The following is a 15,267-nucleotide window of genomic DNA, read 5'->3' on the forward strand; positions in this document are numbered from 1 at the left end:
GAAGCTGCCGCTGGCGGACGAGGTGATCGAGTCTGGGCTGGTGCAGGACTTTGACGCCAGCCTGTCGGGCATCGGCCAGGAGCTGGGCGCTGGGGCCTACAGCATGAGGTAGGTGGGCTGCGACGGCCACCCGAAAGGCTCCATCCTGCGCCAGGGACAGGGACTGGTCACCTCGGGGGGATCGGGCTGGGCTGAAGAGCCCCAAAAGGTGCCTAAAGTTGGGGGAGTGCCGCTCGCCAGCGCGTTTGGTGGCCGCAGCATCACACCAGGGAACAGTTCAAGAGGGAGCGGGGTGCTGGGCTCCGGCAGCCACCCTGGGACGTGGTGCTGCCCGCTTGAAGCTGGGTGGAGTCGCAGGTGCGAGGAGCCCGTCGGCTGCTCGGGGCTTTGGGGGTCGCTGGGCAGCCGCTTCGGAGAGCAGATGCGCTCGAGGGCCCGGGGCTGCGCGGTGCTTGTGTTGCTCTTGGTCTTTGGCCTCCTGATGCCCTCAAACTGCAGGGAAATCATCCGATGGGGGATGTGGGGTAGGGGAGAACTTTGTAGAGTCGGGCTGTGGGTTGGACTCGATGATCCCGAGGGGCTTTTCCAACCTGAATGATTCTGTGTCTCGGATTCAGGGTTAGTTCTGCGCTTCACTGCTCCTGGTTGGAAGAGCCTGTGACCAGTTGCTTTGGTTTTGTGTAGCACAGAGTAATCACCCCAGGAGCAGTACTTTGCCATAATTAATTACCCTCCCTGAGGAGCACCAGCATGTTATTTTCAGGTCAGACTAGCTCCGTCCTTCTGACTGAGCTAAACTGGGAGCAAAGGAGAGGAGCAGGACCCCATGGGGTCAGACACCCTGTGCGTGAGTGCAGCGATCGGGTTCGGAACGCTTCAATAAATAGCGTTTAATGTTCCAACGTGTTACACGAGGATGCGGCCCAAGCCCTGGGGATGGGTCCCAGCTTGCTTCGCTGCTCTGCCCTCTTGATCCCGGCCCCGGCGCCCAGGCACTGCGTCGTGCTCCCCATCTGAGAGCCACCAACGCCGCGTCTCTGCCTGCGGGAGGTACCGCGGGGAAGCGCAGCCCATGGATGAGGTGTGGGGCTGGGCAGGGTCTGCCGAGTCGGTCTGCGAGCGGCCACGCGCTTCCCTGCCACTGCCCTTCATTAATCATCTCCATCGTGGGCTGGTGCAGATCCAGTGCTATCTGTGAGAGAGCTGCCTTGCTGTAATTTGGGGTGAGAGCTTTAGTAGTTCAAACGTGACTTCTGTTCCTCTTGTTTTCATCCTGGGATCCCCCTCAGCTGGAAGGGAGGAGGGAGGACGAGATGGATCCCTCCACGCAGGCAGGTGGCAGGGAAAGGTCTGGAGGTTGGGGGCTGAAGTTAAGCCAGCCAGGAGGAGGGAAGTGCCACAGGAGGACACATTGATGTGAGACTGGGGCTTTGTGAGGGGGCTGTGATTGGAGATGGTTAAAGTCAGAAATAAAAATGATCGTTCACGGTAAAACTTTTCCAGGGGGAGTGGAAAAGCAGCTCTTGTTGGCCAGCCTCTGTCTCTCCTTTCTTCCAGGGATGAGGAGAGACAGCGCTTTCCCAAAATTATTCCTGACCTCTCTTAGGATCTGTCACAACCTTTGGGATTTGTTTAATTGGAATGTTTGGAAGAAAATCCCAACTCCCAATGATGCGTGAGCTTGGCGGAGCGTGTCCATCGCCCCTCCCGTCCAGAGCAGCAGCGAGTGCCGTGACCGGCAGCTCCAGAGGAGCTCCCTCCTTCACTACCTGCGCTGGGAGGGAGGGAGTTCCCAACGTGTGCCGGGGAGGTCCAGCTTCGCTTTGAGAGAGGGAGTTGTGAAGCTTTAAAGCTCCTTTTCCTCCCCTTTCCCCTTTGTTTTGGGTGAGGGGTCCTGAGCGCAAACGCTTCCCTCAGGGTGAGCGAAGGTGTTGTGGATCAGCTCAACGTGTGGACTCGCCTCTGTTGAGCTCAACCCGCGCATCAAAGTTCTAATTGCACAGGGAAATCTTGCAGTGGTGAGCTTCAAAGGGGAGGGTCAGACTGGCCATGAGGAAATGTTTCCCAGGAAGAGTGGTCAGAGAGTGGAACAGGCTGCCCAGGGAGGGGGGAGTCCCCATCCCTGGGGGGGTTTAAGGGCTGTTGGGATGAGCTGTGGGGGATGTGGGGTAGGGGGGAACTTTGTAGAGTCGGGCTGAGGGTTGGACTCGGATGATCCCGAGGGGCTTTTCCAACCTGAATGCTTATGTGAAAGCATTCACCTCCTTTCCCTACCACAGCTGACCCAGCTGGGCGCTGGTTTTCTGCGCCGGAGGTTTGAGGGAAGGTTTCCCAAGGCCGCGGCTCTGCACATCCTCGTGCCACACACCAGAGCGGCTGCAGAGCTTTTCCACCCTGCGTTACTGGCGCAAAAGGGCTTCAAGCTCAGTGTTGGGGGCACGGTGGCTGCGCTGCTGCTCCCAGCCTGACCTGCCGCCTAGCTGTGCTCCCTGCGGGGCGCGCTCAGCCGTCTGAAACCCGACTCTCTTTTTCGGAGACTTCTCCTGACCTACGCTGCTGCCCGTAAATAGAGCGTGTGCCCCCGTAGGTGAGCGTGACGACCTTCCTGTCCTGACATCTGACATTTTCTTTCCGTGTTGTGGGAAGGGGGGAAACGTTTCAACAGGGACCTCGGGTTTTGAGTGTGTTGGTGGCTTTTCTGTGCTTGCCCCGTGAGGGTTTTCTGCTTTCATCCCTTTTCCCTATGGAAGAGGCACGTTACTACCTTGGGAACGAGCGCTGGTAGGTGGCGGAGGATGATGAGGGTTGTTGCTTGGCTGGAAGCTTTTTCTTGTTGGAGTTGCATGGTGGGATTGTGCTTTGTGTTTGTTAACAAACCTGAGTCCTTGGCATTACTGTTGTTCCCTGGAATTAGGTTTTTTAGGAGAGCAGAGGTGGCTTTTGGATGACATTGGCTGAATACTTCCATCCGCAGAGTGTTCCTGTAATTACTTTTTTTTTTCCTCTTTTCCAGGAGATTCTCTCCCACCCCAGAACCAGAGGCCTTAAGTGTCTTTCCCCAAAACCATGTTAAATTGCACAGTGAAATATTACTTTTTTTAAAGGCAGGTGATGTCCCCAGGAGTTGCAGGAACTTCTCCAGGTGCCTTTGGAGCAGGGCAGGACCGTGTCTAAAGAAAAGATCTGCTGGTGGCAGCTTGGTTTGGCCACGCTGGGCATCACAGGGATGTTGCTCGTGGGATGACAGTACCTGAAGGACTCGCAGCTTCCCGGCTCTCCTCAAACGACCCCCAGAATCTCTAGAACTTGCTGGGCGATGGCAGGGTGGGAGACCAGCAGGAGGGAAAATATGTGCTGCTGTGAATCGCCCTGCAGGCTGCAGCGTTTTGCTGCCCTTTGCAGGTTGTCATTCCCCTGGAGATGCCGCGCAGACGCCAGGCCCAGGAGCTGTCAACCTTTCCTGTGCTGTTTTATAACTGTGTTGTCTCTAAATACTTAAATTTTTTATGGCACCCTCCAACGCATTTAGCTGACCCTGTTACCTGGGTCCCATTGCACAGACACGTAACAGCATCTGAAGGACCAGAGGGCCCAGCCAAGGGGCTCTTGGCAAAACCCGAGGCCGTTGCAGCGGCAAAGGGTTGCTCCCGCGCTGCTGCCAACCTCTGTGCCTGCAGGGCAGCACCCCAAGCAGCGCTGCTTCCCCAGTACCTGCTGGCAAAAGCAAACCATCATTTGCTTGGTGATTATTCTTGATTAATTGAGTTAGACTCTTATTCCAGAAATACAGGGATGTGACTACCCTAAGGTGGTTTTTTTTTTTCCCTTTTTGCAGCTTGCAATAAAATGTGGGGTTTGTGTTGTGGTTGTGCAGGGTCTTGGCAAAATCTAGAGGTTGGGTTTGGGGAGGTTTTGTGGGGACGGTGCTGCCGTCCTCAACAGGATGGTGTTAGTGGCCACGTGGAGCTTCTGGAGCCCTGAAAAGCAGCTTTGGGACGTTAGAGCGGATGGCAGTGCTGTGTAACGGGGCTCCAGCATCACCCGAGCGCTCCACACTCACAGGAAAAATAAATGATGCTTTTGATACACTGGCTTTGCACGTGGGGAGGTCACAGCTGAGCTTTGCCTCTTTCTCACCCAGACTGTGCTTGTGTGACACAAAGCAAAAGAAAGAGCAAAAACCGGGGTGTCCTGAGGTCTGCAGAAGTGGGATTAAGGTGTCGTGTCAAAGCCTGCAAGGAAAATGCGCGCTCGTGCGTGAGGGTGGGGAGCATCCCGCGTTTCTCCAGCTGCTGGGAGAATTTGTGCAGGGCGTAGCCTTTACGTGAATTTCCCCATCCCTCTGGGCACAGCAGGTTAGTGCCGGTCTGCCCCCTCCTCGCGCTTTCGAACAGCAAGCGGTAACACCCGTGCTTTGTCCTGTCTCGGCAGCTGGCTCGTGTGAGGAGCCTTCTGTGGGAGGAAACTGCTGTTCCTGGGCTAATGAGATGGAGCTGCAGGGAAGTTCATCCTCCGGGTTGTGTAATTTACCTAATTGTGTACACGTGCCTTGATGCAAAGGCCAGGGCGTCCGCGCAGCTCTGTGTAACAGCCCGTAGGTACGTTGGGGTTTGGGCAGGGAAGGGCTCTCCTGCTCGGGTCTGGGCATGGTGTTGGAGCAAGGGGGGGTATTTAGTCTCTTGTGGCCAAAGGGTTAAAGCCCTGTTGGGGTGGGAGCTGGTATTTGGCTAGATAAGTCCAGTTTTTCCTTGGGAAAGGTTTTTAATGTTCAACTAAAGCAAAAAAACCCCTGATTTAACTCCTTCCTTCCACATCCATGAGCCCAAAGCCTGTAACAGGAGGGGCAGGCAGCCTGACTTCATCAGGGCTTGGGGTGCTCGGCTGCTGCCCTTGGAAGGGACCCGAACAGCTCTGTCCCCACGCTTCCCCTCGGGGCAGTGGGGTGGCACTGGGTGGCCCCAGCAGCTGATTTGCAGCTCTGCAGTCACATCAGTGCCGAAGCCGTTGCCCAGGCTCTGCTTTTGCTCCGGGCTCTGCTCGTGTGGATGAGTGGGAGGATGTTCTGCTCTGTGCACTATGGAGTGATTGCTCTTGGCCATTGTTATGGCTCAAAACAACTGCTGAGAGTCAGCTTCTGAAACAATTTCTATTAAATACATGTCCATAGGCTCAGGGGTATCGCTGATGGTTTTTAATTTAACATTATTCAGCAAGTTCTTGTTGCCACGTGGCTTTTTAAGTATGGAAAAGTGGAGACAGAGAGCTTTTTGTGTAATTGCAAAGACCTGGAGACATCCTTCTCCAGGGGAGAGTCGTTAGCACGGGGCTTGAACACCCTTGCTTTTCCCAGCCAATGCCAGGAGCAGCGTGGCAGCACCCAGAGGGTGCTGAGCCCAGGCTCGTGCCAGCTGTAGCTGCTGCTCTGTGGCACAACGTGGAGCTCCTGTGTAACTCATCTGCTATGGCCTGACAGCCAGGAGGGAGCTTGGGCTGCTGCAGGTTAATGATGTGTGGTGAAGCCAACCGGGGCAGTTCCCACTGTCCTTAAATGTCAGCCGGGCAGGAATCGTGGCGGATTTTGGCAAGAGGCAGATCAGAAATCTGGGTCTGGTTTGTCCGGTGGCGTGGGCTGTGTCACCCGTGACGTGCGGCCTCTTCTGACCCCGGTGGCCATCCCCAGCGCTTGCTTTGGGTCAGGGCTGGCTGGTTGTGTGGTGCCCAGCACAAAGGGCCCTTGGATCTGGGGGCTGAGTTTGGAGAAAGCTGGGGCTGCACCTCCTGCTCTTTCCCTGTCAGAGCCTGCGGGATTTGCTCCATTGAGATGGTCGCGTGTGTCATGCAGCAAGTTACAGCTGCGGGAAGGAGGGTTTGGTGTTCTGACTGTGCAACCCCCTGCTCGGTGTACCTCGAGGTCTCTGCCTCCGCTTCGGGTGACACCCCTGTTCACTGGGGCAGTCGGGGGCTTTTATAAACACAGAGGAGGCGATGGCGAAAAAATTGGCAACCTTGACCTGAGCAAGACTTGAAATTCCTGCCAAGCCTCTCCTGGAGGGAAAATGAGTTCCTGGCCGCTGTGCTTGGAGCAGGGGAGAGGGTTGGGGGCCACTTTGGAGGTGAGGGTGAGCAGGCTGGTACCGGGAGGAAGAGGACGGGCATTTACGAGCACGACACAGATTCATTCTGCACATGTGTGTCTTTGCAGCAGCTCTGCGCTGCCGCACAAGTGGCGCAGGAGTTGCGCTGCCGGAGGAGCTAGGCTTTGGTCTGAAACACAAACTCTGTTGTCTCTTAGCTCTGAAGCAGGAAATGTGTGTTTTGGGTGGATAGCAAGGCTAACCTGAAAAAAGCTGTCACAAGAGCGGGTGTCAGGTGCTCGCCACAGACTGCTTGGTCTGCTTTAACGCTCCTTTGCAGTTCTGCAGAGAGATGTCAGGGTCTGTGTTCTTTTTTTATTTTTTTTTAACTAAAAAAAGCTCAAAGCTCTTCCTAGGAGGAGGAACTAAATACCAAACGCATCATCTCTCTGTAGCCAGAGCTGAAATGAATCTGTCTGACAAATCTCTTTGCAGCGACGTCCTTGCCCTGCCCATCTTCAAGCAGGAAGAATCAAGTTTGCCTCCTGAAAACGAGAATAAAATTCTGCCCTTCCAGTACGTGCTGTGTGCTGCCACTTCACCTGCCGTAAAGCTGCACGACGAAACACTCACCTATCTCAACCAGGGTGAGAGAAGCCCCATGCCCTCCTCGGACTGTGTGCTCCTTGTGTAAACTCCTTAAAAAATAAAATTCTGCTCTTGGAAATTTCCCCTTGGGAATGGAAAATGTCTCAGTGGTAAAGCTCCTGTTTGGAAGTGCCACCTACTTCACCTGTAGGTTTTAATTTAATTTAAAACTTCATGCTGTAAGGTGATTCACTGGAGTGGCTGTGCTGGGGTGCTCTGCGGGGGGTGTTACAGGTTCAAGCTGTACCTGCTGCTTTCAGGTAGAACTGGAAGATCAGGGTTAGCGGCCAAAGCTGGGTGAAGCTTGTGTAATCGATTTCTCCCCTGTTCTTGGTTAATAAAGGCAATTCCTTGAAAGTACTGCTGTGAGAAGGGGGGAGTGTCCCTTCTTGGAAAGGGGCATCAGAACTGTGGCTCTAATGGCTTGTGTGACCCCCCACGCACACCGGAACATGGCAAGAAGATCAAGTGGCGTGTCTAGTGTGCCACAAAAAGAGGCCAAAATGCCAGAGGAAGGGCAGCACCAAAGGTTCATCCCTGACTAATCGTGGGGGGCCCTTGTCTTTCCCTCAGGACAGTCCTATGAAATCCGGATGCTGGACAACAGGAAAATCGGGGAGCTGCCAGAGATCAATGGGAAACTGGTGAAGGTGAGCAGAGAGCGTGATGATGCGTGTCCCGCCGGGGCCATCCCCTGCCCTCGGGAGCCAGGAGCGAGGCCTTGCCGTGCGTTCCTGCAGCAGCCTCCGTGCCAGCATGTGGGTTAGGTTGGACTTGGTTGGGGCTTTCCCTTTCCCCTTCTCCCACCTCGGTGAGACCAGCCTGGCTGGTGGGGTCCAACCAGCCTCGTGGGGCCTGGGGTCAAGCCAAGAGGCAGTTGCTATTGGCTTAGTGTTCGGGAGCTGCCGCCTTCACGCTTCTGTCCAAGGGTCTGTCTGAGCTTTCTGTTACTGCTTTGGCTCCTCCACGAAGCCTTCAGACCCCCTCGCTGCCCGCTGTGACTGGGAGATGCCTCGCAGCTTGCAGGCTGGCAGGTTTCCTGGGGCAGCTCCAGGCACTGACTGTTTCTTCCATCTAGAGCATTTTCCGGGTGGTGTTTCACGACCGGCGGCTGCAGTACACGGAGCACCAGCAGCTGGAGGGCTGGCGCTGGAACAGGCCTGGGGACAGGATCCTGGACATAGGTGAGTCCTCGTGGCAGCGCCGGGGCTGCGGGACATGTGAGTGCCTGAGGTGCCTCCAGCTGAGCTCCTGGTCCCTTGACTTGAAGGGACAAACCGTCACAATTCCGAGCTTTGAGACACGGCTGGTTCTTCTGTATGTTCCCTGTGAATCTCTTCCTTCTCTTTCTGCTACGAACTGCAGCTTATTCTTCGATGTGCCCCTACAGATATCCCAATGTCCGTGGGCATCATTGACCCTCGAGCAAACCCAACTCAGCTCAACACGGTGGAGTTTCTATGGGATCCTTCAAAGAGGACTTCAGTGTTTATCCAGGTAAAAGAGAAATGGGCAAACTCCTGTGGTGGGGGTCTAGGGGAAAAAATAAGTTTTCCAAGGGGAAAGAAGATGCTTTTTTGAACTCAGCACTGAAGTAGCAGCCAGATGCCACACTGGTAGAAGGGTGTCAGCTAAAATACACCCGAGCTCCTGCCTCAAGCAATGCAAGAGAGCAGCAGTTCATGTGTTGGCAAGGCACAGGCACAGCTGACCACCAACAAGTTGTTTTACACATTTTTGTGGTTGTTTAGGTTCCGCTGGTTTCACGATTTGGGTCTCCATCTTGCTTAGATGCTTTTGCACATCTCACCAACTGCCTAAAATGCCTCTTAGAAGTCTGACCCTCCCGCCTGGAGTAACAGGCTGTGGCGTGCGGAGGCTGGGAGCTCTCTGCCCTGCTGATCCGGGCCTTGCTTCTGACACTAAGAGGTTGCAAAACTTGTTGAAGGAATGTGGCTCCACCTCTGCTGTGGCATCCCCTTAACTCCTTAATGCTGGGGGTACTTGCTGTGATCCCCTCCCAGCTCTGTATTTCACCCTTCTCACCAGGCTGCCCTTCCCATCAGTGCTGTCCTGGCTCCCATGAGGGGAACGGGCAGTTTGTGGTCGGTCAGACATGGCAGAATTCCTGACAGTGGGATGCCTTCCCTTCCCCCAGGTGCACTGTATCAGCACGGAGTTCACCATGCGGAAGCATGGAGGAGAGAAGGGGGTTCCCTTTCGGGTCCAGATAGACACGTTCAAGGAGAATGAAAACGGGGAGTACACGGAGCACCTGCACTCAGCCAGCTGCCAGATCAAGGTCTTCAAGGTACCTCAGACCCTTGGTGGCCTTTCCCCGCTGGGAAACAAACTGGGAGTCAGTCCCAGTTCCTGCTGCAGCCACAGTGGTCATTGTGGGTGCAGGGCCGTGGCTGAGCTTGCCCACAAAAGGGCCTTTCGGTCCTTCTGGTCTCGTGTTGCCGCTCTCCCTCCTTCCCCTCTGTCAGTCGAGTCTGGATGCTGTTGAGGCTACAAAACCAGTAAGCCAAGAACAGGGAGAACATGGGTTGTGTTGCCTCTAAAACCTCCCACGTTTAGTCTTGAGTCTTTATCAGCTTGGGAGATCCTCCAAGGAGCTTTGGTGTCTGTCTGAACTCCTTGCTTTATTATTACCTGATGTTGCTGATGCTTCATCTGCATCCAGCCCCTGCAGCGGCTCAGGCGCCCGGGCCCTGCTGCACATCGTTTGCAGAGACCCGAAGCCGTGACCCAGCGGCAGCAGCCGCAGCACTGGGGGTGCCTGAGGAGGGTCGGTGCTGCAGCAGCGCCACGGGGGTGGCTCTGCAGGGAATAAGCAGGGACATGCCATGCCCACGCTGTCTGGAACGCTGAGGTTGTCTCCGTGACCCATCCTGCCCAAATTCCTGTCGGGGGCTCCTCTTTTCTCCACCTTCAGGGGTGTTTGGCACACGGCGGGGTCGGTTCCTGGCCGGGCACTGCTGCTGCTTTGCCGTGAAGGTGCTGCGGGGTGTCAGGCAGCATCCCCTGCTGCTGCTGACTTGGCACCTTTCCCTTTCTCTCTCTCTCCTCTTTTGCCTCTTTGGATTATAAGGTTTGGAAGGCAGGAGTGTGATTTGTTAGGGCGTGTTTGAACTCGGGCTGGTGTCTTGAGGCAGATTGCAGGTGGCTGGGGAGTTGGGAGCTCAGGGATGAGGCTGGTCCCCAACAGGCACCTGGAGGATTGTGAGGTTTTGAGGCACTTGCTGCTGTGTTTCTCCTGAGCTTCAGCTCTGTGCCCGGCTGTGGGTTTTCTTGGTTTTTTTTTTTGTTTTGTTTTGGCTCTGCCCTTGAACCAGGAAAACCCAAAGTGGTGAAGCTGTGGCATCAGGGCACAGTCTCCCTGCAGAGAATGATCTCAGCTGTTCCTGGGGCTCGCCTGACACTCCTGGCTCAGGGCTGCTCTTTGGGTGACAGACTCATCACCAGGCCTGTGTTTCTCTGTGCTTCTGTGAGATCTGCTCGCCACAGGGTGTCCTTTGTGGGTTTAACATGATTCAGGCTCCTGCCCTGCTCTTTCCTTTCTTCCCTCTGCCCCTCAAAGCTGGGAGTGTGTCGGTGCTTCAAAAGAGCTACTGAGGGGCCCTTACCCACACTCATCGGTGTCTGGAGCACACAGATCCTTTCCACCTGCTGGAAGCTCCGACTGTGAAAAGATAAGAGCAACCATTAGACTTTCATGGCAGAAACTGGCTAACCCAGCCCCAGCTAAGCAGCACCACCTTGCCCAGCTGGGAGCATGGTGGTGGCTTGTTCAGGCCTCAGCTTTGCTGTCCAGAGGAAAAGAAGTTTGGGGATTTAGAGCTTGAGGGAGCGGGAGGGCTGTGGTCAGTCCTAACGTGTCCCCGCGGTGCCGTGGATGCGCTCAGGAGGCACCTGCATGTTGGCAGGCAGCTGTGTTGGTCCACCAAGGCCAGGTTCCTTCCGCGTGTGCGTGCAGGCAGAGCCCCTGCATTGCCAAGTTTTAAGGGAATTTCTTTTGGGTTCTGCTGAGGGGAGCGCTGGGATAGCTTTGGTCATTATAGTGGCACAGTCGCTGCTTTCCCTGGGGCTGTGAGTGCTTGATAAAGGCAGCAAGTCAAATCTTAATCTTACGTATGAGAAAGTGCTGGGTTTTTCAAGGCCGTGGCAAAGGCAAGGACATAATTGAGCACTCTCCTGTTCTGGCACAGTTTGTGCCACTGAAGGGCCGCGTCTCGAAGTGGTTGATGAAAGTGCAGGAGATGCAGCTCAGGTACGTGACACCAGAAACTGGCCTTTGTGCCCTCAGAGCCAGCATATGCCGTCGGGAGAAGTTTATTCTGAAAAGTGTTTCACCTCCTTGTTCTGGGCCCCATTTTAGGGGCGTGGGTAGATCAGGGTATTGGGGTTGTTAGAGAAATGATGCTGTCACCATAAATTCTCTGTGCAGATAGTCCCAGCCCTCTTCCTTTTCCCTCTGTAAAGCAACAAGTGGGTGAGTGGAAGGATGAGTCACCTTTTTTGGTTCTTGCATTTCTTGCACATCTATCCAGCCACCTGCTGCTGCCCTTCCTCGCTGCTGTTCTAACAGGAATATCTCCCTTCCAGCCCAAAGGAGCTGACCGGAAGCAGAAGACGGACAGGGAGAAGATGGAGAAGCGAACACCTCACGAGAAGGAGAAGTACCAGCCCTCCTACGAAACCACGATACTCACAGAGGTGGGATGCTCTTTCATGCAGCGGCTGGCATCGTTTTTTCCATGAGAAGTGCTTTACCTCGCTTGCAGGTGGCGAGGAACTGCCTGTTCTGCTGTGAAACCTTTGGCCAAGTTGTTGATAGCTGCAAGACAAAAGCAAGATAAATTTTGTAGGCAGAGGAGTTATTTTGTACCAGACCCGAAAAAGGGCTCTTGTGGTTGGGAACATGATGGTTTTTCCCACACTGTAATAGATAGTCTAATTTACTTCTCCCTGCAAGCTTCATTCTGCCCATGTGGCAACTGGCCACCGAGGTTGTGAGCTGGCAGAAAACCCCGTTGTTTCTTCCCTGTGTGAGTGGAAAGTGTCGGTCTATTAAAATGCGACCATCTGAGGGGTTGGTGCTGAATAGCCCTGGGGAGGGGGCCCTCATCCTGCTCCAGGGGGATCTGGGGACACTGGCCAGTGCCCAAGTCGGGCTGGAGCTGTGGCAGGACTTGCTGCAGGGAGGTTCCTGGGCTGGTGGACCCTGTGTGTCAGCCCCATGCCAGAGGAACAGTTTACATCTCAGATCTCACTGTGTTTGAATTTTATGGTTTTTTTTTTCAGCCTTTTGAGATGAGGAACCAATAACTCTAAGCTTCACGACCGTCTGCAGTGAATTGGCCTGGCTTCTTTTAATCCTCTACTTTATTCTTTAATTCTGTTTCATAGTCAGTTGTCAGTCAGCAAATAGCTGTTAACCTGTGCTGACCAGAGCAGACGCGTGTCTTTGTTCAGTGCAATCCTGTGACTCTTCTGGGTTTTCCTTCCTAGTGTTCTCCCTGGCCAGAGATAACGTACGTCAATAACGCGCCGTCCCCTGGATTCAACAGTTCCCACAGCAGCTTTTCCATTGGCGAAGGGTGAGTGTGGGGGAGAGGCCCCCTGTCGAGTTCTGCCTCGTGCGGGCAATTGCTGTGTCTGAGCTGGCAGTGGAAGGGGCAGGCCCGGTTCTGGGGTGTACGGTGGGGTGGGAGCAGCCAAAGAGGCTGCATCAGTGGGGGAAAATCCAATTAAAGCCCTCGGAAGCTGAGCGCTGTTACCAATCCTGGCTGAGGCAAAGCTGGGCTCTTGCATGAGGAGCCTGCCTGTGTTTTGAGCGGCAGTTCAGCTTCCAGCCTGCTTGGCTCTGCCTTCCCAGACAGCAGTGTGCCCAGGGGGCCAAGAAGGCAAATGGCATCCTGGCTTGTGCCAGCCCTGGCGTGGCCAGCAGGGACAGGGAAGGGATCTGAGCCCTGGGCTCGGCACTGGGGAGGCCGCCCCTCGCTGAGGGGGTTCAGTTCTGGGCCCCTCACCCCAAAAAGGCCATTGAATGACTCGAGCGTGGCCAGAGAAGGGCAATGGAGCTGGGGCAGGGTCTGGAGCACAGGTCTGCTGGGGAGCGGCTGGGGGAACTGGGGGGGTTCAGTCTGGAGAAGAGGAGGCTGAGGGGAGACCTCCTGGCCCTCGGCAACTCCCTGCCAGGAGGGGGCAGAGAGGGGGGATGAGTCTCTGGAGCCAAGGAGCCAGCGCCAGGCCCCGAGGGAATGGCCTCAAGCTGCCCAGGGCAGGGTCAGGCTGGCTCTGAGGAAGGATTTCTGTGCAGAAGGGGCTGTTGGGCGTTGGAATGGGCTGCCCAGGGCAGGGGGGAGTCCCCGGGATCCCTGGGGGGGTTGAAGAGTCGGGCTGAGCCAACGCTGAGGGATCTGGGGGAGTTGGGGAGGGTCAGGGTGAGGTTTATGCTTGGGATGGAGGAGCTACAAGGACTTTTCCAACCCAGACAATTCTGGCATTCCCACCTCCTATGAACATGCCAACATAAGCCGTTTGTTTTTGCAGAGTGTTGCTCTGCTCTGCAACAGTTACAGCACTGCCATAGCCACGTAGCTGCCTGTCCTTGTGTTTCGGTGATCTCGGTCCTGGGGTTTGGTGGGTGGGGGGTGCTGCCCGCCAGGGCCCCATGCCAGCAGGGGAGGAGCAGCTCTCACCTTGTGTTCTCTCTCTGGCTCTTCCCCCCCAGCAATGGCTCTCCGAACCATCAGCCCGAGCCACCCCCTCCAATCGCAGATGTAAGTCACACCTCAGAGCTTATGCTTGTGGTAAGGACAGTGCACAGGTCAGAAAACGGGATTTGGGGATGGAGCGGGGGCGGGTTTGGGTGTGGTTGTAGTTTGTTGGGGAAGGGACTGCTCTAGTTTAACATCTTGGGGGAGATATAACTTCTTTTTGACTCCTAGTTGGAAAAAGAGGTGACGGGGTGAAAAGTGTCCAGTACAGCGATGCAGAGCTGTGAGCAAGCTTTTTGTAGCTCGCTATGACCTTTACTTATTGCCTTGATCTTCACTGTGCCTTTCCCCTTTGCTTCCTTCCTCTTTCTCTGTCTCTCTGAAGCCTTTCAAATCAAAACCTGTCCAGGCTGCAGGCTTTGTTGTGTGTGTGCTGTGAGCTTGGCTCACTAGGGTCTCGATTTAAGGCTGTGATTATAAACACTGACAGCTGACCTGTGCTCGTTCCTCAGTGGAGACGCTTCCGCGTCACCTCTGAGGTTGTGACCCTTCTTTTCCTACATTGCAGAACCTCTTGCCCACCAGCACCCCGCAGGAGGCCCAGCAGTGGCTGCACCGAAACCGCTTCTCCACATTTTCTCGGCTTTTCAGAAACTTCTCAGGTAGGTTACGACATCCCCTCCATGTCTGCTGCTTCTCAGTGCTGAGTCGTTCGGCCTCCTCTTGCTCCTGAGGCCATCTTCATGTTACTGTTGCAAATGTAAATGTTTTAAAACACAAATATAAATGTTTTTAAATGCAAATATAAATGCTTTCAAAAATCTGGTATTTTTTTGTAACACAATAAAATGTGGCTCCCTGAAAGCTGTCTTCTTTGTTTCTCACCTCGCTCTCAACTGGCAAAATAGTGAGGACCGGCGTGGTTTCTCTTCCAAAAGCTCGCAGCAACCTCTGATCTTAAAACAAGCTGAGAAATGCTGATCTGGGGGAAAGAGCTGAGTGTAAAGAAACACTTTGCATTTCTTTTCCTTGCCTTCCCTGGTGATATGGCCTCTGTTATCCAGGGTCACCGAGGCACCGGACAGACGGCTGTAAATGATAATACAGGCCCCAGGGTTGTACCCAAACACACTCTTGCAAAACCAGTCTAGAAAAAAAACCTTGCAAGTGTCCTTCTAGGGGAGGTTGTTGGCAGAAGCAATTTGGGAATGGGGTGTGAGCTCTGCGAGCAGGAGGAGGGGGACCCAACACAGCCCAGAGCCACCCATCCTGGACATTTTGGTCTGGATTGTGTGACTCTCTCCTTTTTGATGTTTAAAACTGTAGGTGCAGACTTACTGAAGCTGACCAGAGAAGACGTTATCCAGATCTGTGGCCCTGCAGATGGCATCAGGCTCTTCAATGCGTTAAAAGGACGGTACGTTGTTTGCTAAAAGCTGATTGCGGGTGGGAGGTAAATTGTATTTGTTTTAGCCTGTTTGCTTGGGTCTTGCTATTAGACAGAAGAAGCATTTCATTAACCTTCCTGAACCTCTTTCAGTCACATTTGATGTTAGCCAGCAGGGCAACTGCTCCAGAGACAATTTGAGGAAGAAAATCCATGTGGGGGAGAAGCGTTAGAAATGATCTTACCCTTTGAGTGTCAGAGAACTGAGCCACAAGCCAGAAGGTCCTGGTGAGACAGTACTTGTTTCCTTGGTCCTCTGAACCACCTCAGAGGAATATCCCTTCCAGAAAGGGAATATCCCTTTGCACCTTTCCCTAAAGAAGCAGGGACTGGTGTTTTACTGCCCCTGTCTGCAGCCGGGCAGAGGCACGGC

At 54.5% G+C, this 15,267-nt stretch overlaps 1 protein-coding gene across 1 annotated transcript in view; it reads left to right on the plus strand.

Moving 5' to 3' along the window:
- TFCP2 (transcription factor CP2) overlaps nt 1–15,267 on the plus strand; it is a 41,021-nt gene that overhangs the window by 21,659 nt on the left and 4,095 nt on the right. The window contains exons 9-19 of the mRNA XM_026867626.1: nt 5–108; nt 6,570–6,721; nt 7,296–7,372; nt 7,801–7,906; nt 8,113–8,219; nt 8,881–9,033; nt 11,331–11,441; nt 12,237–12,325; nt 13,462–13,510; nt 14,016–14,109; nt 14,774–14,864. Coding sequence (XP_026723427.1) covers nt 5–108; nt 6,570–6,721; nt 7,296–7,372; nt 7,801–7,906; nt 8,113–8,219; nt 8,881–9,033; nt 11,331–11,441; nt 12,237–12,325; nt 13,462–13,510; nt 14,016–14,109; nt 14,774–14,864 — 1,133 coding nt within the window. The remainder of the gene's footprint in view (nt 1–4; nt 109–6,569; nt 6,722–7,295; nt 7,373–7,800; nt 7,907–8,112; nt 8,220–8,880; nt 9,034–11,330; nt 11,442–12,236; nt 12,326–13,461; nt 13,511–14,015; nt 14,110–14,773; nt 14,865–15,267) is intronic.

Source organism: Athene cunicularia, unplaced genomic scaffold, assembly GCF_003259725.1.
Source record: "Athene cunicularia isolate RWA unplaced genomic scaffold, athCun1 chrLGE22_part1, whole genome shotgun sequence".
Lineage (NCBI taxonomy): Eukaryota > Metazoa > Chordata > Aves > Strigiformes > Strigidae > Athene > Athene cunicularia.